This window comes from Cornus florida, unplaced genomic scaffold, assembly GCF_030987335.1.
Source record: "Cornus florida cultivar Cherokee Brave unplaced genomic scaffold, ASM3098733v1 CherokeeBrave_3.0.0_Hap2_Chr09, whole genome shotgun sequence".
NCBI lineage: Eukaryota > Viridiplantae > Streptophyta > Magnoliopsida > Cornales > Cornaceae > Cornus > Cornus florida.
The window spans coordinates 72,076,115-72,095,005 of NW_026775579.1; the positions used below are offsets into that span (position 1 = coordinate 72,076,115).

Genomic DNA, 18,891 nt, shown 5'->3' on the forward strand with positions numbered 1-18,891 from the left:
ACGCCTTGGAGGTGCATTGGGTCGGATTACATTAACGGTTTGGAAGTTGAAACGGGAATGTTTCGAAAAATAGGGAGCGACATGAGCATGGCATTGCACTTCATTAGCATACATGGTATGATTGTGACTTGGGTGGTATGTATGTTTATATTGGATGTTGTGGTTATGGTATACATTCCCGGTGTAATATGATCCCGTTCTCTTATTTCCTATTCTATACGTGGACTCACAGGGTCATAGGAGGTGTGTCTTAGACACTTCCTACTGAGCTTATGCTCACCCCTTTATTATTTAACATTTTTTAGGACACGGAAAAGAAGTAGTGGACGACAATCCACCCCGGCCTTAGCTTGGAGTAGGAAAATGTCTCTTATTGCTATCTTTAGTATTTGGGCTTAATTTTGTATAAAGTTGACTCAAGATGTATTATTTTGCAATATGAGAAGTATTTAGATACATTTTGTATATGACTATTGGAAAAATGTAATTATGTTTAATTACACTAAATTATTTAATGTATTTTATGTAATGTGTTGTAAATTATGTTAACATTGTTGTTGTTAATGTATTAGATGTTAAAATGTATTTAAATGTGTACGTGAGCGTAGTGGCCTGGGTGATTGGTTATCAATGTTGGTGTATTTCGGACAATGAAAAATTTTGAGTTTGGATAACCCAGAACCGGTCGACGTAAAATTCCCACACGTCGATCGGATGACCTGAACCAGTCGACGTGAAATTCCCACACGTCGATCAGTATCATGGTAGTAGCTTTTTCACTATACATGTCTTTAACTAATCGACGTATAGCCTCCCACACGTTGACCGATATCTTAGCAGTGAGTTTTCCACTATGCACGTCCTAAACCAGTTGACGTGTGACTTTCCATACATCGACCGGTTCCTGTGTAGTAAACATTTGTGACTTATTTTCCCATTTTGCCCTTGACCACTCACTCAAGTGTATTGTTACACATTATAAGGTCCAATAAAATACTATAATTATATTTTAACCATGGGAATGACTATATTACCCTGGACTTTATCTTATTTATTATGTGATACAAGTAAATGACTATTATGTGATAATGTGTTTAAAATAATGCGAACTATTACCATGATGATGATAGAAATCATGTTAATTTTAATATGATGACAAGTATGAAGAATATGGTGATGAAAAATGGTAGGCACGATGTGTGCAGTTCTAATTTAAATGTTAATGTAGCAAGTAGTGAGCACGGTATGTGCAAACGTGTTTATATGGTATTGTGATGGTCATTTCAGCAAGGTTTATGCAATCATCTTTTCTTATGGAAGACGGGGTGTTTAAATTTTTTAAAGGAAGGGACATAATTGTATCATGGTTGGGGTACGGTATTTATATATGTATGTGTTTGTGCGCGTTTACACGGTCGAGTATGAGATGTTTGTGTGAGTTTTGGCCTAAGCAGATGAAGAGCTCAGTTGCTTCAGAATTGATGGGTGACAGTTCTTATCGAACGAATGATTTGGTCTTTTAGCTCATGGATTGAGCTATTTGGTGTGCAGTTATTTTGATCTTCTTGTTGCATTTGTGCAGTGCTTAGTGCACGACGTCAGAATGGGTTTGTATTTCATGGCATGGTGTTCTTGTTAGGTGTGAGTTTCATGCATCGGCGAATGGGTTTTGTGACCGTGAGGGTCAGGTGTGTGAATGGGAGTTTTGTGGGAGAAGGGTATGACCTTAAGGGGTTAATGTTTGTGACTAGGGTCACGGTTTGGTGCGGAGGTTCTTTTCGAACTAGTCGTGGTAGGCGTAACAGAGGTTGTTTGAGTCACGAGTGTGGTCTATGGGTTGTGGATGTGTATTACGGGTGTTTTGGTACGGTCTAGGGAGGTATGTTGATTATGGTCCATTGAGAGGTGATTCCCATTCCGATAAACTACAAGAGTGCGTTGCGGGTAATTGACTCTCGGTGAGTTGATTTCATAGCTCGTTGGATGAGTAGGGTTGTAGGTTGTATTGGTTGTTGAGAGAACCTTGTGGTGGTGTATTGTAGTTAGTTTTAACTGTGTAGTGCAGGGTTGCATGATAGAGCAGGTTGTATGAGGTCATTAAAGTGTTTGGTTATTTGCGAATGAGGTGATTGATGGTAAGTATTGTGTTATCAAACGAATTGTGTTCTAGGATTTGAGAGCTGTGGGTTGGAGTTAAATTTTATGTTGCTTCTGGAGTTTGAGGAGGTAGTGTTTATTGTTTGAAGATCCAAAAAGGTGGATTAATGCCAAGAATGATTTGAGATGGGGTTGATCTTGTAAGTTTAGTTAATAGCCCATTTGACTTTTGTCGGGGTTAAAGGTGTTATGAGGAATGGGAATGATGAGAAGTAATGATGTTGAACCTAGGGCGTGAAGTTTTATTGTTTAGGCATGTAGATTGCCTTAGAATGAGTGGTTTGAGTAACCGGTTAAGTGTTAGTGATTGATTGCATCAGTAATGGTTTTAAGGGGACAGTTGGGTGTTGAGCATTTTGAATTTTTGTGCTCATTTTTGTTTTGAGGATTGGTCGACATGACATTGCCGCATGGAGGTTATTTTCTGGTAGAAAGTAGTGGTCATTGTAGGGAGTATCGAGAGTGGTATTTATTTTCTTGTTTTAATGATGTTGTCTTAAGGATGTCTGAGGAAGAATTGCTCGGTAATGGCTTGATGGTCAGACGGGATGATAGGTTTGAACTATTGTTTAAAATGAGTGGCAGTGAATGTGCAATAGGGTGATGTTTAGTACTGATGAGCGGAACAATTTAAGGTATGATCCGAATGTAGTTTAGGGATTTTGAGTTGTTTATTGTGTGATGTCAGGTAGTGGGGGGATTGTCCGCCAATTGAGGCGATTATGGTCGGCTTAGTTTTTAGCGCCAGTGAGAACGATGTTGCTATATAGGCATCTTTTTCTTTTGAAGGGTCATTGGGTTGTTGTGACTGAGGTCACGGGTTTCATGTGTACGGTGATTGAGGCAGTGTCGCCTGGGTAGGGGAAATGGAATAGGTGGTCACGTGTCGTTTTATGGTGTGGAGGTTATCGTTTGGGAGTGACTGATACTAGGTAAAACGGTACGCGGAGTTCGATGGGTTGTGATTGTTTCTAATGTTGGCATGTTGCGAGCATTGATAATCTTGTCCGATGGTTGTGTTGTGAGTTGTATCTTAGTACTTGATGGAATAGGTAGTATAGATCTGACTGGTTTTGGTTAGCATAGGTGTTACAGAGTGTCGTATGTAAGGTTCCGGTGTTAATAGTGTATGATGGTCCATTAGTGGTAAGGTCACCTAGAAGTAAGGTCGTTATCCCACATATGTTTTTAGTTGGTTCTTCTTCTTATGTGTAGGGAGTTTATTTCATCTCGGGTGAGATTGAGTGTCCACGATTGGACGATTGGTGAGTAGCGAGCATGTGACAGGGTGTCAGGTGTATTCAGGTGTGAGTTATCGACCTCTTGTGAGAGTAGGGGTTTTACTCTTTCCGTTGTTTTAGTCCTGATAAGGACGTCGTTTGTCATAAGCCTTGTTCTTCCTTTAGGAGTTGTGCGCGTCCGTAGGTGGACGGACTTGTGTGTGGTTTGTTGCACTGTTAGATTTCGTCAGTAGAAGTTCTAGTTGAATCGGTCGACTCACTCCCACGGAGGGTGGTGGAGTCTTTGGTTTTGTAGTGCTTATTTTAAGAGTGGTCTTAACCGGTGGTGTATGAGGTACGAGTTGCCGAATGGAGATTGTAAGTTTTCAGTGCTTAGTACTAGCGGTGATGGCTAGGGGATGCATCGTGAACCGGGAGCTCGAGGATGAATAAGTGATGGGATACGTGTCCTGTACATAGATGTTACTATGGGTGTTTAATTTAAGCAGTGTATTGAGGATAATTGTCGATGGTGTCATAGAATTTTGTAATTTGATAAAATGAATGCACGATTCTATTGGGGAATAATAAGAATGATTAACTTTGGTTTTGAGGTTTCAGGTATGAGTCGTATTGTATGTTCTGAAGATGTAAGAATTAAACCGAATGATGACAAAGAGTTGTTTGCCGGGTATAGGTGTTATAAGGAGGTTAGATGTCTCTTATGCTGGTCGATGATTGTGATGTTTGGTGCCGTGTTGTTTTTTTTAGCTTGTTACAAGTTGTATGATTAAAAAATGATTGAGATTCTTAGTGCTGGTATGTGATTATATAATTGTTGAGATTACGTATAGCGATGGGTAGATAGAGAGTGGATCTCATGGTTATTTTATGGACTGTGTGAGACTGTGTTTGAGGTTTGGATTTGAGGGCAGGAACGATGTCTGTGTCGAGGTCGGATTGAGGATAAGAATGGCCTAGCCAACAATTTCTCCTGAATCAATCCCTCTTTAGCACGATGTCGGGTCAAAGGTCAATGATTGTTTCAAGTCGTCATAAATAGTGAGAGTATGGTATTGGGTGTTGTGTTAGTGTGCTGGTGTGGATTCAAGAAGTTGTCTCGAGTAACGAGATGTGTTAAGTAAGACCAAGTGTCCGATAACGGGTTTTGTGGTATAAACATTGATTTTCGAGGATCTTGTTTTGAGGATTTATGACTTGGGTACAGGATGATCTGTTTTATTATTTTGGTGACTAATAGTTATGTAGTTGTTGGGAGATTCATTATTTAGTTATCTTTAGGTTGATCAGTATGATAATTGTTGTATAGTGCGGTTCGTGGTCGTTTGTACTGGTTATGTGGTGGCATAGTCGTGTGTTGGATGGCAAGTGTTGGTCTGACTGAGAGGTGTATATCTGAGTTAAGTCTGATTAGGTGATGGACAAGGTTTCTTGTTTGGGGTTTAATGTCTCCATTGAAGGATGAGCTGAGGGTTTGATGTCGTCGTGTTCGGTGGTCAATTGATTGTCTTTCTCGTGAGTAGTGGAGCTTTGTGTTGATGCGTTGAAGTAACCGATGTCAGTATTAAGTCAGGTATAGAATCCAATGGTCTACGTTATAGGGTGTTGTGTGGGGATCGCCCACGTAGGGTGTTGAGCATTGTGTTGTTAGTCACGGTGGTGTGGGATTGCTTATTGACATCCGATGTCAAAGGCGATAAGGTTGTGAGCTGGTAGTCATTTGGGTTTTGTGCGATGTCCTCCGGGAAGAGGAAAGGTTGTGGGCCTCCTTCTTTTAAGGAGGGTAGATTTTGAGGACGAAATCTCTTTAAGGAGGGTGGTGATGCTATCCCCTAGGTGTGCACAAAATAATGCACAACACCTTAAGTTTGGAAATTAGTGTCAAATGGGCATCATAGTTAAATTTATAAACCGCTTAACACCTATACTATGTAGTATGAGTGAGAAGGGGTCGTCCCAAGGGATTGGAGTCGTACTTGAATGTGAAAATGCAACTAGGGTCAATAGGTCGAGTGATCAACAAATGGTTGGTTGGTTAAGTAAACTAAAGAACAACTAAATTAAACTAAGTGATTGAATGTAACAAGAGTAAGCAAGAGAGAGAGAGAGATCTTGGGGTTTAGAGGTCACCACCAAGCAATGTTTTTCTACACTTCCAACTAATGATTAATGAGGGTAAAGTGTGTTGCAATATGTGTGTGTATATGCTTGGTTGATTCAATTAGCATGGGTGACCAATTTAAGCATACATTGTCTAATCAACATGTTAAAAGCACAACATATCTAGCAATTAAGTATATATTGTCTAAATAGCATGTGAGAAGCACAACATATCTAGCAAGTCATTAATCATTTCATTAAGTTCACAAGCCAAACACACCACAAGGTTGAAGACATATGCTACTTGCATTCAAAAGTATGGAACATCAAACAACTAGCATGGATTGTCTTCTCATCTAACAATTATGCTATCACTACACTACAATTAAACTAGTGGCATGAAATTAAACTAACTAAGCTAAGGGAGAGGCATAATCCATCAAGAAGTGAGCATGGACCATCTAGAAAATCACAAGAGCATTCTTTTAAGCACAATGTTTTGACAATCCCTAAATCCATAGCATTAATACACATAGACATGCATCAATTACACAAGAAATAGAGGTAAACACATGAACATCTATTCTAGCATACATAGACATGTGGATAGAATGAAATGATTGATTGGAAGCATTAAACCACATAAATCATTGAATAAACAAGATCTATATGTATAAAAGTGTCAAAACATTAATTACAACACTAATCCCTCAATAATACACAAGATTAAGATATAGAAAGCATGCTTGGGGCTAACTCTAGCCCCAAGAGGATGTCTAGTCACTCATAGTGATGATGCTCCAACCCTCAAGGGCTAACTCCATGGTTGAAATTTGCTCCTTGTTGATGAAGAGTCTCCAATGGTGTCTCTAGCCTCCTCCTCCTCTAAGCTTCCTCTCCAAGAGATGATATGAAATTAATGTTGGCTCCTCTTAAAAAAGCAATCCTTATCCTAATATAGGTAGGTCAAAATGACACCCAAAATAAGCTTAGGTCATGCACACAATAATCCCTAATGATTGGATAAAGGACAACTTTCAATGAGATGGAATTTTAACTTTTTCGCACTGGAGGAAGTTCGATCGATCGAACCTTGAACTTGGATCGATCGAAAGTAAGTGAGATCAATCGAACTTAGGCTGGATCGATCCAACTGGCTGAGCTTTTTGGAAAAAGACAAATCTGAGATATTTATGGGAGATATTTATGGGAAAAGGACAAAAGTGGTTAGTGGGTGGTACAGCTGTGGATAGGATCAATCATTTGAATAAGGACAAAAGTGTTCGATCGATCGAAGGATGGTGTTGGATAGATCGAACTTTTGGAACTTTATGCTTTTGGGTCAAGGCTTGGATCTATCTTGAAGTGCTGAGATCGATTATTATTCGATCGATCGAACCTTGAACTTGGATCGATCGAACTTTGCTGCTTGCCACATTTGGCTTCATTTGCTTTCTTCTTTGTCCAATTTGCTCCTTTCTTTGATTAATCCCAGAATTGCTTCAATTAAGCTCTTATTTGGCTGAGTTAGCTTATTTTCAGGATAAGTGCCTGAAAATGGAAATAATACGAAATCAATCTAAAACGGTAAAGTAAGATAGATAAAGGTACTAGAATGCCTAAGCTTAAGGGGTTTAAATACGCATTTTTCAGTGCTCATCAAAGGGTAGATTGTAGTGATTCCAATTTTCACCATTTTTCATTTTTGGAATTTCTGATTTTTTCGAGGGTATTTTCGTCCTTTCTCGTTTTGCGTGCCGGACACTGTGGAGCATGCCGGTTGTGTCCGAGAGTTGGTTGAGGGGTTTCATTGAGTTCAGAGCTCTTTGAAATGTAAAGGTGGCCATTTCGGCATTTTTTCGTTTTTCGGGCCAGATAATCCCGGGTGAGACCCGCTACCGGAATTGTTGAGTACGGGGATTTTGGTTGGGTCCAATTGCATCATGTTCATTTTAATTAATGTGCTGTGTGTGACTATTTTAATAGTTGATGAATATTTAAATTTGTGGAGGGAATTAAGGAAAAAAAAAAAAAAGGGAAAATAAAAGAAAAATGGAGTGGGACCCACCCCCCACCTTAATGGGGTTAGAGACCACCCCTTGGTCTCTCATTTTCTCTCTTCTCTATTAAGTCTCTCTCTCTCACTCTCAAAATTCCATTTTTCTTTTTCTTTTGTTTCAAAAACTTCAAAGTTTGATCCATCTCTCATTACTTAGTATTTTTAAGTGCCGTTTGCGCAAATTAAAGCCCACGACGAGGTCTACAAGTTGATCGGAGTAATTTCATGTTTGGTGCACTCTAGGGAATTCAATATCTAGGGCACAATTGGGGGTTTTTGCCTAATTTGAGGTAGGGTGTTCTAATACATGATTTCCTATGTTTCTTGTGAGTTAATTCTTTAATTGCATGCTTAATTAATTTAAATTCTTGCAAATTGTTTAAATATTATGTTTGGAAGGTGTGTGTGTATGTGAAAGTTGATATAATGTGTATGAGCATGTAGGGATGGCAATGGGGTGGCTTAGGGCGGGTTTTGCATTCCCCATCCCCGCCCCCGTTTAATTTTGGTACCTCCAAAACCGCCCCATAACTGGTTCATTTTTTCCCTCTAACCCCCATAACCACCCCTACCCCATCCCCACTTCCCCACCCCCGCCCCCGCCCCATAACCGATTAGGGCAAATCATTCAGATCTGAACTTGCCTCTCTCTCGCTCTCTCTCTCTCTCTCTCTGCAACTGCAAACTACAAAATCTACAAGAATCAAAAGGTCAAAACCCATATATTTCAGCCTCCCCACTCGCCTCCATCTCTATTCTCATTCTCAGCTCTGAACTTGCCCTCTTTCTCTCTCTCTCTCTCTCTGCAACTACAAACTATAAATCTACAAGAATCGGCCCGGAGAAGAGATCGGCCCGGAGCTGCTCAAAGCAATTACAGAGTCAAAGATCTCAATCCCAATTTTCTCCAAAACGTATGCTTCGAGCAAATGGTGCCTCCAAGAGCTTGCCAGATGGTGGAGTGTAGGAGAACTAAAGGGCAAGTTCAGATAATGCAACCAATCTGATTCGGAAGTTACAAATCTATTGGTTGTATTCAACAATCCAATTCCAAATATATATGAATAGAAAGAAATGAAGGCAATGAAATAAACAAGCTTTTTCCCCTTTTCTGGGTAAGCAGAGAAGATAAGAAAATGCATTTTCACATATATTCAATGATGGGTTTGAGAGAGAGATTAGAGTTACACGGCCGCCTCAATAGCAAAATGGAAGTGAAGTGTGGGGTTTCCATTATTTATATATATATATATAGAGAGAGAGAGAGAGAGTAAAGGTTAATTTGGTAAATATATTAACATGGGTAGATAAATTAGTAATTTAACATGTTAAACGGGGCGATTGCGGGGGCGGGGATCTTAGTACCCCGCCCCCGCCCCGCAACCGACAGGTTTTTTTTTTTTTAACCCCCATCCCCACCCCATTTAAGTAAACGGTTCTCCAAACCCACTTTAAATGGGGTGGGGGCGGGGCAGATCCCCACCGGGTTGGGGATTTTTGCCACCCTTATGAGCATGCCTATGTGTAATGGAAATTGTATCTTGTATACTTAACTAGCTTGAATTCTTACAAGTTACTTATGTGTTGTACATAGGAAATATGGGATTATGTGCTAGTTGTCAATTTGTGTAATAGCATGCACTTGTGAAATGGAAATTTCTCTTTATAAGATTAATATGCTAGATTAATGTTGAATGAAAGCATGAGATACTTGTTTTAGAAATTTAACTTGCAAGGATGTGCGATGTTCTATAGTGGGATTAACAATTAGAAGCATGAGGCATTCATGCATCCATTGGGAAAGGAAAAAGGGAAAAATGTTTTAAAAGCAAGTGAAAGGATTTTGGAAAAATTGTTTTTAAAAAGTGTTGCGAAAACCGGACGCTTAGGAGGAGCCTAGTGGTCCGTGTTGTTAGTGTAGTTTAGAAGGGAGTAAGGTTGAGCTAACTAGGCTAGATGTGACGCCTTGGAGGTGCCTTGTGGTAGTGGATAGTTAGTCAACCCTCCATTCGTGACGCCTTGGAGGTGCCTTGGGTCGGATTACACTAACGGTTTGGAAGTTGAAACGGGAATGTTTCGAAAAATGGGGAGCGACATGAGCATAGCATTGCACTTCATTGGCATACATGGCATGATTGTGACTTGGGTGGTATATGTGTTTATATCAGATGTTGTGGTTATGGTATACATTCCCGGTGTAATATGATCCCGTTCTCTTATTTCCTATTCTATACGTGGACTCACGGGGTCATAGGAAGTGTGTCTTAGACACTTCCTACAGAGCTTATGCTTACCCCTTTATTATTTAACATTTTTCAGGACACGAAAAAGAAGTAGCGGAAGACAATCCACCCCGGCCTTAGCTTAGAGTAAGAAATTGTCTCTTATTGCTATCTTTGGTATTTGGGCTTAATTTTGTATAAAGTTGACTAAGATGTATTATGTTGCAATATGAGAAGTATTTAGATACATTTTGTATATGACCATTGGAAAAATGTAATTATGTTTAATTACACTAAATTATTTAGTGTATTTTATGTAACGTGTTGTAAATTATGTTAACATTGTTGTTGTTAATGTATTAGATGTTAAAATGTATTTAAATGTGTACGTGAACGTAGTGACGTGGGTGATTTGTTATCAATGTTGGTGTATCTCAGACAGTGAAAAATTTTGAGTTTGGATAACCCAGAACCGGTCGACGTAAAATTCCCACACGTTGACCGCATGACCTGAACCAGTCGACGTGAAATTCCCACACGGTCGACCAATATCTTGGCTGTAGCTTTTTCACTGTACATGTCTTTAACCAGTCGACGTATAACCTCCCACACGTCAACCGGTATCTTAGCAGTGAGTTTTCCACTGTGCACGTTCCAAACCAGTTGACGTATGACTCCCCATACATCGACCGGTTCCTGTGTAGTAAACATTTGTGACTTATTTTCCCATTTTGCCCTTGACCACTCACTAAAGTGTATTGTTACACATTATAAAGTCCAATAATATACTATAATTATATTTTAACCATGGGAATGACTATATTGCCCCGGACTTTATCTTATTTATTATGTGATACAAGTAAATGACTATTTTGCCCTTTTAGTCTTAGACTATTAAAATTGTGACAAATGACCATCTTGTCCTTATTAGACTTTAATATACAAATTTAACGTGAAAGGACCATATTACCCTTGGATGATTTTGGGTTGAATAAAGATCTGTTTAACGACCCGGACCCAGTGGATTTAGGTCGTTACAGTTTGTTTGTTTGTTATTTTTTTTTTTTCCCCCTTTCCTTTACTGATTGCAGAGAGCAGTGAAGGAGAAAACCAATAAAATCTTCCAAGCGACGTCCCGCACCGTCACGCGCCGACACTCCTGCGAAATAGATCTGACTTACGATTCATGCGCTAAAGCGACGCACGCTCCTGAGTACACAAGCCCACACGCTCCTCCTTCACCGATGGTAGTCAACACTCTGAAGCGTTGTTCCGACTATTTCCCGGCTTTGTTCCGGCCACTTCCTCGGCTTTGTTTCGACCACTTCCCTAGTTTTGTTTCGGCAACTTCCCCGGCTTTGTTTCGGCATTTCTCAGCTTTGTTCCTACTATTCCCTGGCTTAGTTCCGGCCTTTTACTGGTTTTATTCTGAATCTTTTTCGTTTCTCAAATGGATTACCCGAATATCTCCCAATGTTGTTTAAGCCCATTTCTCGGCTTTGTTCCAACCCATTTCCTTGGCGTTGTTCCAGCCTTTCAGATACTTTTCGCTCCACCACCATTTTCAAGATTTCATCTCCAAACTCAAGTTGGCTTCGAGAAACCCATCTTGAGTTTGCGGGAGAATATTAAAATATACTATATATATATATACATATATATTATATTCTGTTTCCTTGCTTTCTTCCTTGATTTACTACTTAATTTTATATTGTGTATCAATACAATGTAAACGTATCAAGAAATAATAAGAGAAATGTAGCCTAAGTGGCTCTTGATCCATGGATGTAGGCCTTAGTGCCGAACCAAGTATATGATGTGTTCTCCATCTTTTTTTCTTCCTGTCTTATACTTTCCACATCATAAATTTAACAGCTTTGGTAATGTTGCATCTATTTTATGGTCATGAATATTGTTATTCAATTCTTGTGTATGGCTGATTTTGAGTTGTTATATCACTTGATTCCTTCGATTCTCAATAAGTAGTTGTTCAATTTGAAGTGTTCTTGTGCATATTCATACTTGAAGTTGATATACCTATATTTCTACTCTTTGTATCTTGCTTCTTTGGATGGTTCATGACATTTCTTAGCAACACTTGTTGGAGTATTTTCCTGCTGTGACTTCTTGTGTCACCCTAACATTTTCAGGTACCCATGATCAATCGGAGCGTTCGAAGTTGCTAAATTACCTATTTGGAGACAATTGGTTTATGTAGACAAAGTGTTTGATAAATTGTGTGCTCCAAGTTCTTTTGAGGATTTTACTGTATTCGAGGCTAGTTACAATTTTCCCTTCGATGTATGTGAGAACTAAATTAAATCATGTATATATGTCTTCTTGTTCAGGAGTGTTGGGTGATTGAGGTTGTTATATGTGCAGTTGAAGTTTGGAGATGTATGTTGTTAGAGAAAGGGAGTTAAACAATGATGAATTTAGTGGATCGTCTCATTTCAAATCTTAATGATTTTCCTGTATTTCTCTTGGTGATTAATGAACTGTTTTTTTAACACTGCCATTGTTTTGGGTCGTGATCAGAAATTGTTCCACATGAGCATGTACTTGCTTCCTATTTTTCCTTTTCAAATTCTCTCAAGTCTTCCTTTGTCACGATATTTTTTTAAGGATTTGTGGTGGTTCAAATGCCTTCAAATTCTTACCACAAGTACTCCCATAGGTCTAGTAACACTTAGCAAAACTTCGTTATTTTTTGGATGAACATATATATTTTTTGAATATTCAACAATACCTGTTGTCTGTATTTTATCAATGTTGGGGAATAGATTTGTAAGTGATTAATTTGATGAACTTCTTGACATCGAATAATTATCAAACCTTCCATGTTTTTATCCCTCAGAGTCTACTTTCTGAAAACAAAAACTTTGGAATTTTCCTAGTTCCCTATATTTTCTAAATGAATTTACTGAATGGTTTATTTTCAACTCACACTATAACGGTTGTTTTCTTCTAAAAGCTTATTTCATTGGCAAAGCTTAAGTTGCTAGGAGTGCTCGTTCACGTTACCCTTTGGGTCTAATTTCCAAATTATTTTCGTTTGCCCAATTTCGATTAAAAAATTAAAAAAAAAAAATGAATTTTCTACAGATTTGTAATTAACAGTTGCGTAGATTTTCTTTTGAGGTTGTTTATTACGTGTTTAAGTTAGTAATTATCAGAGTAGCGTAGCGAGGGTTTGTTTAATGTTATTTGTGTTGATTTAGGACCCCGAGTGGACTCTAAATTTGTATTTTGAATGAATTTTGGTGATTTTATTCGGACGATTTTCTGAATCCTATTTTATCATAGTCCGTATTTCGGGGTCCTAAATAACTTCATTGGAGTAGAATTTTGAGGGAATATCATCATGAAACCAACAAATTTATGATTCGGTGACAGCAAGATGAAGATTGAAAAGTTTAGAAATTTGTATCCAGGACGACTGCTCAAATTCGATCTAACAATAAAAGTAACCCAATCGAGGGTAAAACTTGAGGAGGTTTGGGTAAAATGAACTGAAATTTACATTGAAAATATCAATTTGAGTATTTGAATATGGAAAGATGGACAATCAGGTAGACAAATTTGAATATAAATGGTACAATCGGATTATTCAAATTGATATTTTGAACTACTTGATTGATTTTGATGAAGGTTCGTGACCTTCGAAGGTTGGCCAAAGTTGATATTAGAATACTGAAAACACTAATTTAGGCCCTATTTGGACTCAATTCCACAATCCTATTGTAGGAATGATTTAGAATATTGGTAGATGAAGAAACTTCACATCTAGGGTGGATTTGGAGTCTTTGGAACTCCTAAAGATTTGGACCTGGTTTAGGGGTAATTTCTCAATCGAATGGAAAAATCGACTAAGAATGATTTTAGGTGACAAAATTTTAACTTTAGGGGGATGTGGAACATTTCGGATGGTGTAATTGTGCTGATTGATGGACCTTCTAACTAGTCCCATAATGAAAAACAAAGGAAATAGAGCGTGGACAAAATGTCGTGTCTGCATTAGTACTTTCTCCTAACTTTTCTTTTTTAAAAAAAAAAAATCATACAAATATTATGCATGCTTCACTTTTAAGATCTTATTTCTATCTAAGAATAAAAACCTCTTTGTTTACAGTGTTAGCACACAAGATAATGAATTTTTTTTTTTTTTTTTAACAAGATAAGAAGGATTACGAATTAAATTAATAGATATAAAGAATCCAAACCTATTACTCCAAGATAATGAAACTTAAAAACCTTTTTAAGAATGAATTACAACTAATACTTCAATGTTTCCCTCTTCTTTTCTTGTTTTTTTGACTTGCCATTTTCTTTTTCAGCATGGGAATGTCTATTTTATTTGCATATTTCTATTTATCCCCAATGTCAACTAATAGATGTGAATCTTAATTATTTTTAATGCATTAATTATACAATCACATTGCACAAAAAGCCATAATAATAATAAATACTTGGATTCAAACTCTTTTTTTCAAGTGACAAAAGGAAAGATTTTTATATAGTAAAACTTATTAATATATGTTATATTAGATACTCTCCATCAAAAGGCCAAATTGCGCTGGTCTCAAACCCCAGTGTGTTACAGATAAAGTAATGGCGAGCGAAGAAGAGATTGCAGTGAAAGAGCCTTTGGATCTCATCAGACTTAGCCTCGACGAGCGTATCTACGTCAAGCTCCGATCCGACCGAGAACTCCGAGGCAAACTTCATGTCAGTACAGTCTTTCTCAACTCTCAATCTTTTCTTCTTCATATATATATATACACAGACAAACCTGTAATTGGGTATCGTTATTGTATTTTGATTCTTCAATAAAAGTTACTATTTTTCACATTCCATCGTTGTTGGTCTATCTCTTTGAAACGTCTCATTGATTTCAAATTGGCATCGAGTATTTGATTGCTCAGGTCTAGGGTTTAGGTTTACATTGTTGATTCGATTTGGGTATTTATGTTTTGGGGAAACCTTGTTAGGTTCAAAAGCCCCAACTAATAAGGTCAAGCACCATATATAAACCCTTTGGGACCATTTTGTTGGTATCTCTCACTCTAGGGAGATTTGATCGGATGGTAGGTGGCCCTTTTCACCCTTGAGATGTTTCTCACTCTACTTTAGGTGGCTATCTGCAAAGTAATTCTTTATGTGACTCAAACCTGTAACTTGGTCTTTGCTGTGACAATGGACCTGATTAGTGCCCCGGAAACCCTAGGACTCGTGGGATGTGTGAAGTGAAACCCCATATTTTTGGGACGGTAACGAACCTGTGTAGGCAACATACGGTTTCTAGTGTCTTTGGATATAGAAGTCATAATTGTCGAAATCAGGGTATTCAACTTCTAGGTCTAGAACTTGAACCTCATTACGGAGGTAATCGGGCCTAGAACCATGTACACGTACCTTACATAGAGCATGATGTTAAACTGAAACACTGGACCTTTTCCTTGCACAAAATTCTTCAAAATCTTGTGAACACTACCCAACCTGTTCCTAACTAATGATTACGAAGTTGTGACTACTATTGGCTTAAGTAGATCAACAGATTCATACTTATTTTCTGTTCTTGTCTTTTAGGAGAATCTCTCATTAGCCATTACACTTCTAGTGTGTTTTGCTTTACCATTACCACCTCACCTTTTGCCCACAACCCAATTTTTAAATTAAATCTTATTGCAGTAATCGTCATGCAAAACTTAATTCAAGTGTTTTCACTCTCTTAGGTTGGATGCTAATGAGGTTTCACAATCAACAATCGTGAACAAATCATCAACTCCTAAACAATCTCTTCCAAGACATCTTGATAAGTGACTCATGCATAATGGAACTCCGATGAATTTTTCTCAATCTTATCACTGCTCTCGTTTTTTTTTTTCTTCCCTGGATATCATATTGATTTCTGTCCAAACAATATTCAACTAGCAAGTGGCACCTCCTTGGAAAATAAGCAAATTCTTCCTTCAATTCGTCCTTACCTTAGACAGTTTAAGCACTGATTGCTGGTTTAATCCGCTTTGGTCGATGTTAAATATTTGCCCAATGTTGTAGAAGAGGTTTTATTATTCTCTTCCAAAATCCTTTTCTTCGTGACTCCCTTTTTCTTTCAAAATCTCCATAAGAGCCTCCATATGTTCTGTTGCTAAACTAATTGAGCTGCTCACAACAGATTGTCAATAATATGCTGCATTTCAGCTATCTTTGTTTATCTGGCTTGAATTATTCTTTCACCAGGACTTCTCACATGTCCAACTATGATTCAGACCTAGGTGTGAAGCTAGAATGCTAATGTTGATATTGAAAAATATAAATATAAATATAAAACTTCACGATAATAGAACTGTGTATAGAACTGATATAATACAAAGGAAACTATAATGTAGAATAGAAAATGAAAGCACTAAAGTTGGATTTAAATTGAAACTCGAATATGACTAGTGTGTGGCCTTTGTATGCATCGTAAATTTTCGACCATTGGCTTGTTTGTGAATGCCACGTGTCTGAAATACACCGGTTGAATCTCTCTTCAGTAACCAATTTGGCCAAGGGTGGGGTATTGTATCCTTATAATAATTCGGACTTGTCAAAAAAGAATTTTGATCTTCTGATTGATTCTTGCAATGTTAAACTTTTGTCATTATTCCTTTCAATTATAATACCTATTTGTCACTCTAGTGATGTTTTTCTGCAGGCTTATGATCAGCATTTGAATATGATTCTTGGAGATGTTGAAGAAATTGTTACAACTGTAGAGATAGATGATGAAACTTATGAGGAGATTGTTCGGGTATGCTCCAAGTTTACATATTTTTTGTTTATATATCAAGATTTGCTATATTAATTAAAGGTGACATCTTTGTTAATTACATTTCTACCATTGCATCTTAGACCTTGTAATGATGGGAGCCTCGTGCATTGGGTTTACCCTTTTTTTTTTATATTGCATCTTAGAGAAAAGTCCACGAGTCACACTCAATGCAATGGTAGTCTAAATACAAATACATCTTTTTTCCCCATATATCACCACTTTAAAATTTTATGGAATTTTCTTAGATTAAATAAACCGTACAATCTATCCGCAATTTGTACAAAGTTTGGAGAGAATGTGTACAAAGATTGATTGTAGACACAACTCTTGAAAACAGTTTTGCAACTACCATACGTACCATTGATCTCCACCCTGTCTCCGTGGGAAAAAGGAAACATAGTTCGGAAACGGAAAGTGTCTAAATTGTCCTAAGCGTATTTCATGTTTTTATTAAGTACCTTTTGCAGAAATATTTTAACTAACTGAATTATAGTGTTAAGCACTCAAATTCAACACTAACTGTTTACTGATGGACTCTTGGGAGATGACTTACCAGATACCACTGAGGAGTTAATCGCTAATTAATTTCCATCTATTGAAGAAAAAAAAAAAAAAAAAAAAGCTCTTAACTTACTTATTTCAGCTTTGTTAGGTCTACTGAGCTAAAGCTCACCCCAGAACATCAGATGCTTGAGCTGCTTAGTGTCTAGCTGTTTTCCAGTTTAATTTGTTGTTCTGAAATGATTGAGCAGTGTTCACTTCCTCACACACACAAAGAATACGTGTGGTTCCGGAGAGTTCTTGGACATTATTAGATAGCTGTTTTCTATCATTGACAGCATTGTAAGGTACCATCCAACCAAGCGATGCCAACACAGTATGATAACACAGTCCTAAAGTTCAACAGCATGACTGTAAGTTGGAAACATCCCCTCCATACGTTGCAACAAATAAGGAATGCCTCATCTTATGAACTAATTCATCAGTTCACATGATTCAACTTTGTTGCTAAATTGCTTATTTAGTATATTTACAAACATAGCAAACCCATAACCATTACTTTCCAAAATTTTACCTGGTGTGAGTAAGTTTTTAGTTTTCTGGCATACTCAAGTTATTGAATTATACCTTGAGAATAACGGCTCGAGTATGGGGGGGGGGGGGGGGGACCCTCCTCTCTCCCCCCGTGTTTTATTGTTATTATGTTTTCCTATGCGGATTCAAATTAAGATGAGACTCGTGCATCCATATAGGGGCATATATGAATCTTATTTGGTTGAATTACTTTGTAGCTATTTATCTTTTTTAGCATTAACACTTTAAATGAAAATCTTGTTTATTTGACTCCTTTCTTTTTTCCTGTTTCAGACCACAAGGCGCACTATTCCTTTTCTCTTTGTCAGAGGAGATGGCGTGATACTGGTATCTCCTCCACTTAGGACAGCTTGACCTAGAAGACTAAATTTAGAGTGCATTCCGAGAGGAAGAGTCACCTGTTGCCATATAATTACTGCTTTCTATCATTTGTCTCAACATTTTCAGCTTCTTGCTACATTTACTTCAATCTGATTACATAGCGTTATGTGATAGACTTGATGATTGATTATGTATAATCTACTAATATTCTGAAACTTATTTAATTGGTTGGCCAAATGTTGAGATAAACAAGCTGTCATTGTAATTGGTGAAGTTGTCAAATTGTACCCTTTAACAGACCCTTCAAACTTCTTGTCTACAATATTCAGTGACTTGGCCCCTATTCTGGATGTTGGGATGTGTGTAACTTCTGGAGACTTTTCCCCTTCACTTTCCACGCTTAATTCTTGAATCTTGATGAACTGCCTTAGTTATTTTATTAATCTGTTAATTTGTTGGATTAATGCCATTGATGTATGGAAGAATCATTAATGCTAATTTTGTGTGTCAGCACAATGCTTGAAGTTTATCATTCAACAAAGAGTAATGGCTCGAGTAAGGGCATGAGCTCGAGCTCTGTAGCACGTCGGGCAGCTGTAGTAGGTAGGGATGGCAATGGGGTGGGGTGGGGGATCTCTTTTCTCAGCCCCATACCCGGTGAATATTTTCATCCCTATCCCCACCCCCGTTAAAATTTCACCTTGCCCTCATAACCAATTAACACACTATAATTTTTTTAAACACACAATTTTTCTTATTTTCAAATTCCAAGATTCAGAACAATTGAGTGTGTTTTAGAAGTGTGTTTAAATATACTTAATCTAATTTAGTAATATACTATAATATATAAGGGTATTTTAGTAAATGTACACTCCAAAC

The 18,891-nt window shown here is 37.7% G+C and overlaps 1 protein-coding gene across 1 annotated transcript; it reads left to right on the forward strand.

Moving 5' to 3' along the window:
* Positions 1 to 14,318: 14,318 nt before the first annotated feature.
* On the forward strand, positions 14,319 to 18,402 carry LOC132274361 (sm-like protein LSM3B). The gene is made up of 3 exons (XM_059775623.1): positions 14,319 to 14,507; positions 16,480 to 16,575; positions 17,965 to 18,402. The coding sequence occupies exons 1-3, from the start codon at positions 14,391 to 14,393 to the stop codon at positions 18,043 to 18,045; spliced, it is 294 nt and encodes a 97-aa protein (XP_059631606.1). The 5' UTR covers positions 14,319 to 14,390; the 3' UTR covers positions 18,046 to 18,402.
* Positions 18,403 to 18,891: the final 489 nt, after the last annotated feature.

Bases quoted from the DNA above. Each gene is read 5' to 3' on its own strand.
- LOC132274361 (XM_059775623.1), top strand. From the start codon at position 14,391: ATGGCGAGCGAAGAAGAGATTGCAGTGAAAGAGCCTTTGGATCTCATC. The intron at 14,508-16,479 runs GTCAGTACAGTC...GTTTTTCTGCAG, and splicing joins AACTCCGAGGCAAACTTCAT to GCTTATGATCAGCATTTGAA. The intron at 16,576-17,964 runs GTATGCTCCAAG...TTCCTGTTTCAG, and splicing joins CTTATGAGGAGATTGTTCGG to ACCACAAGGCGCACTATTCC.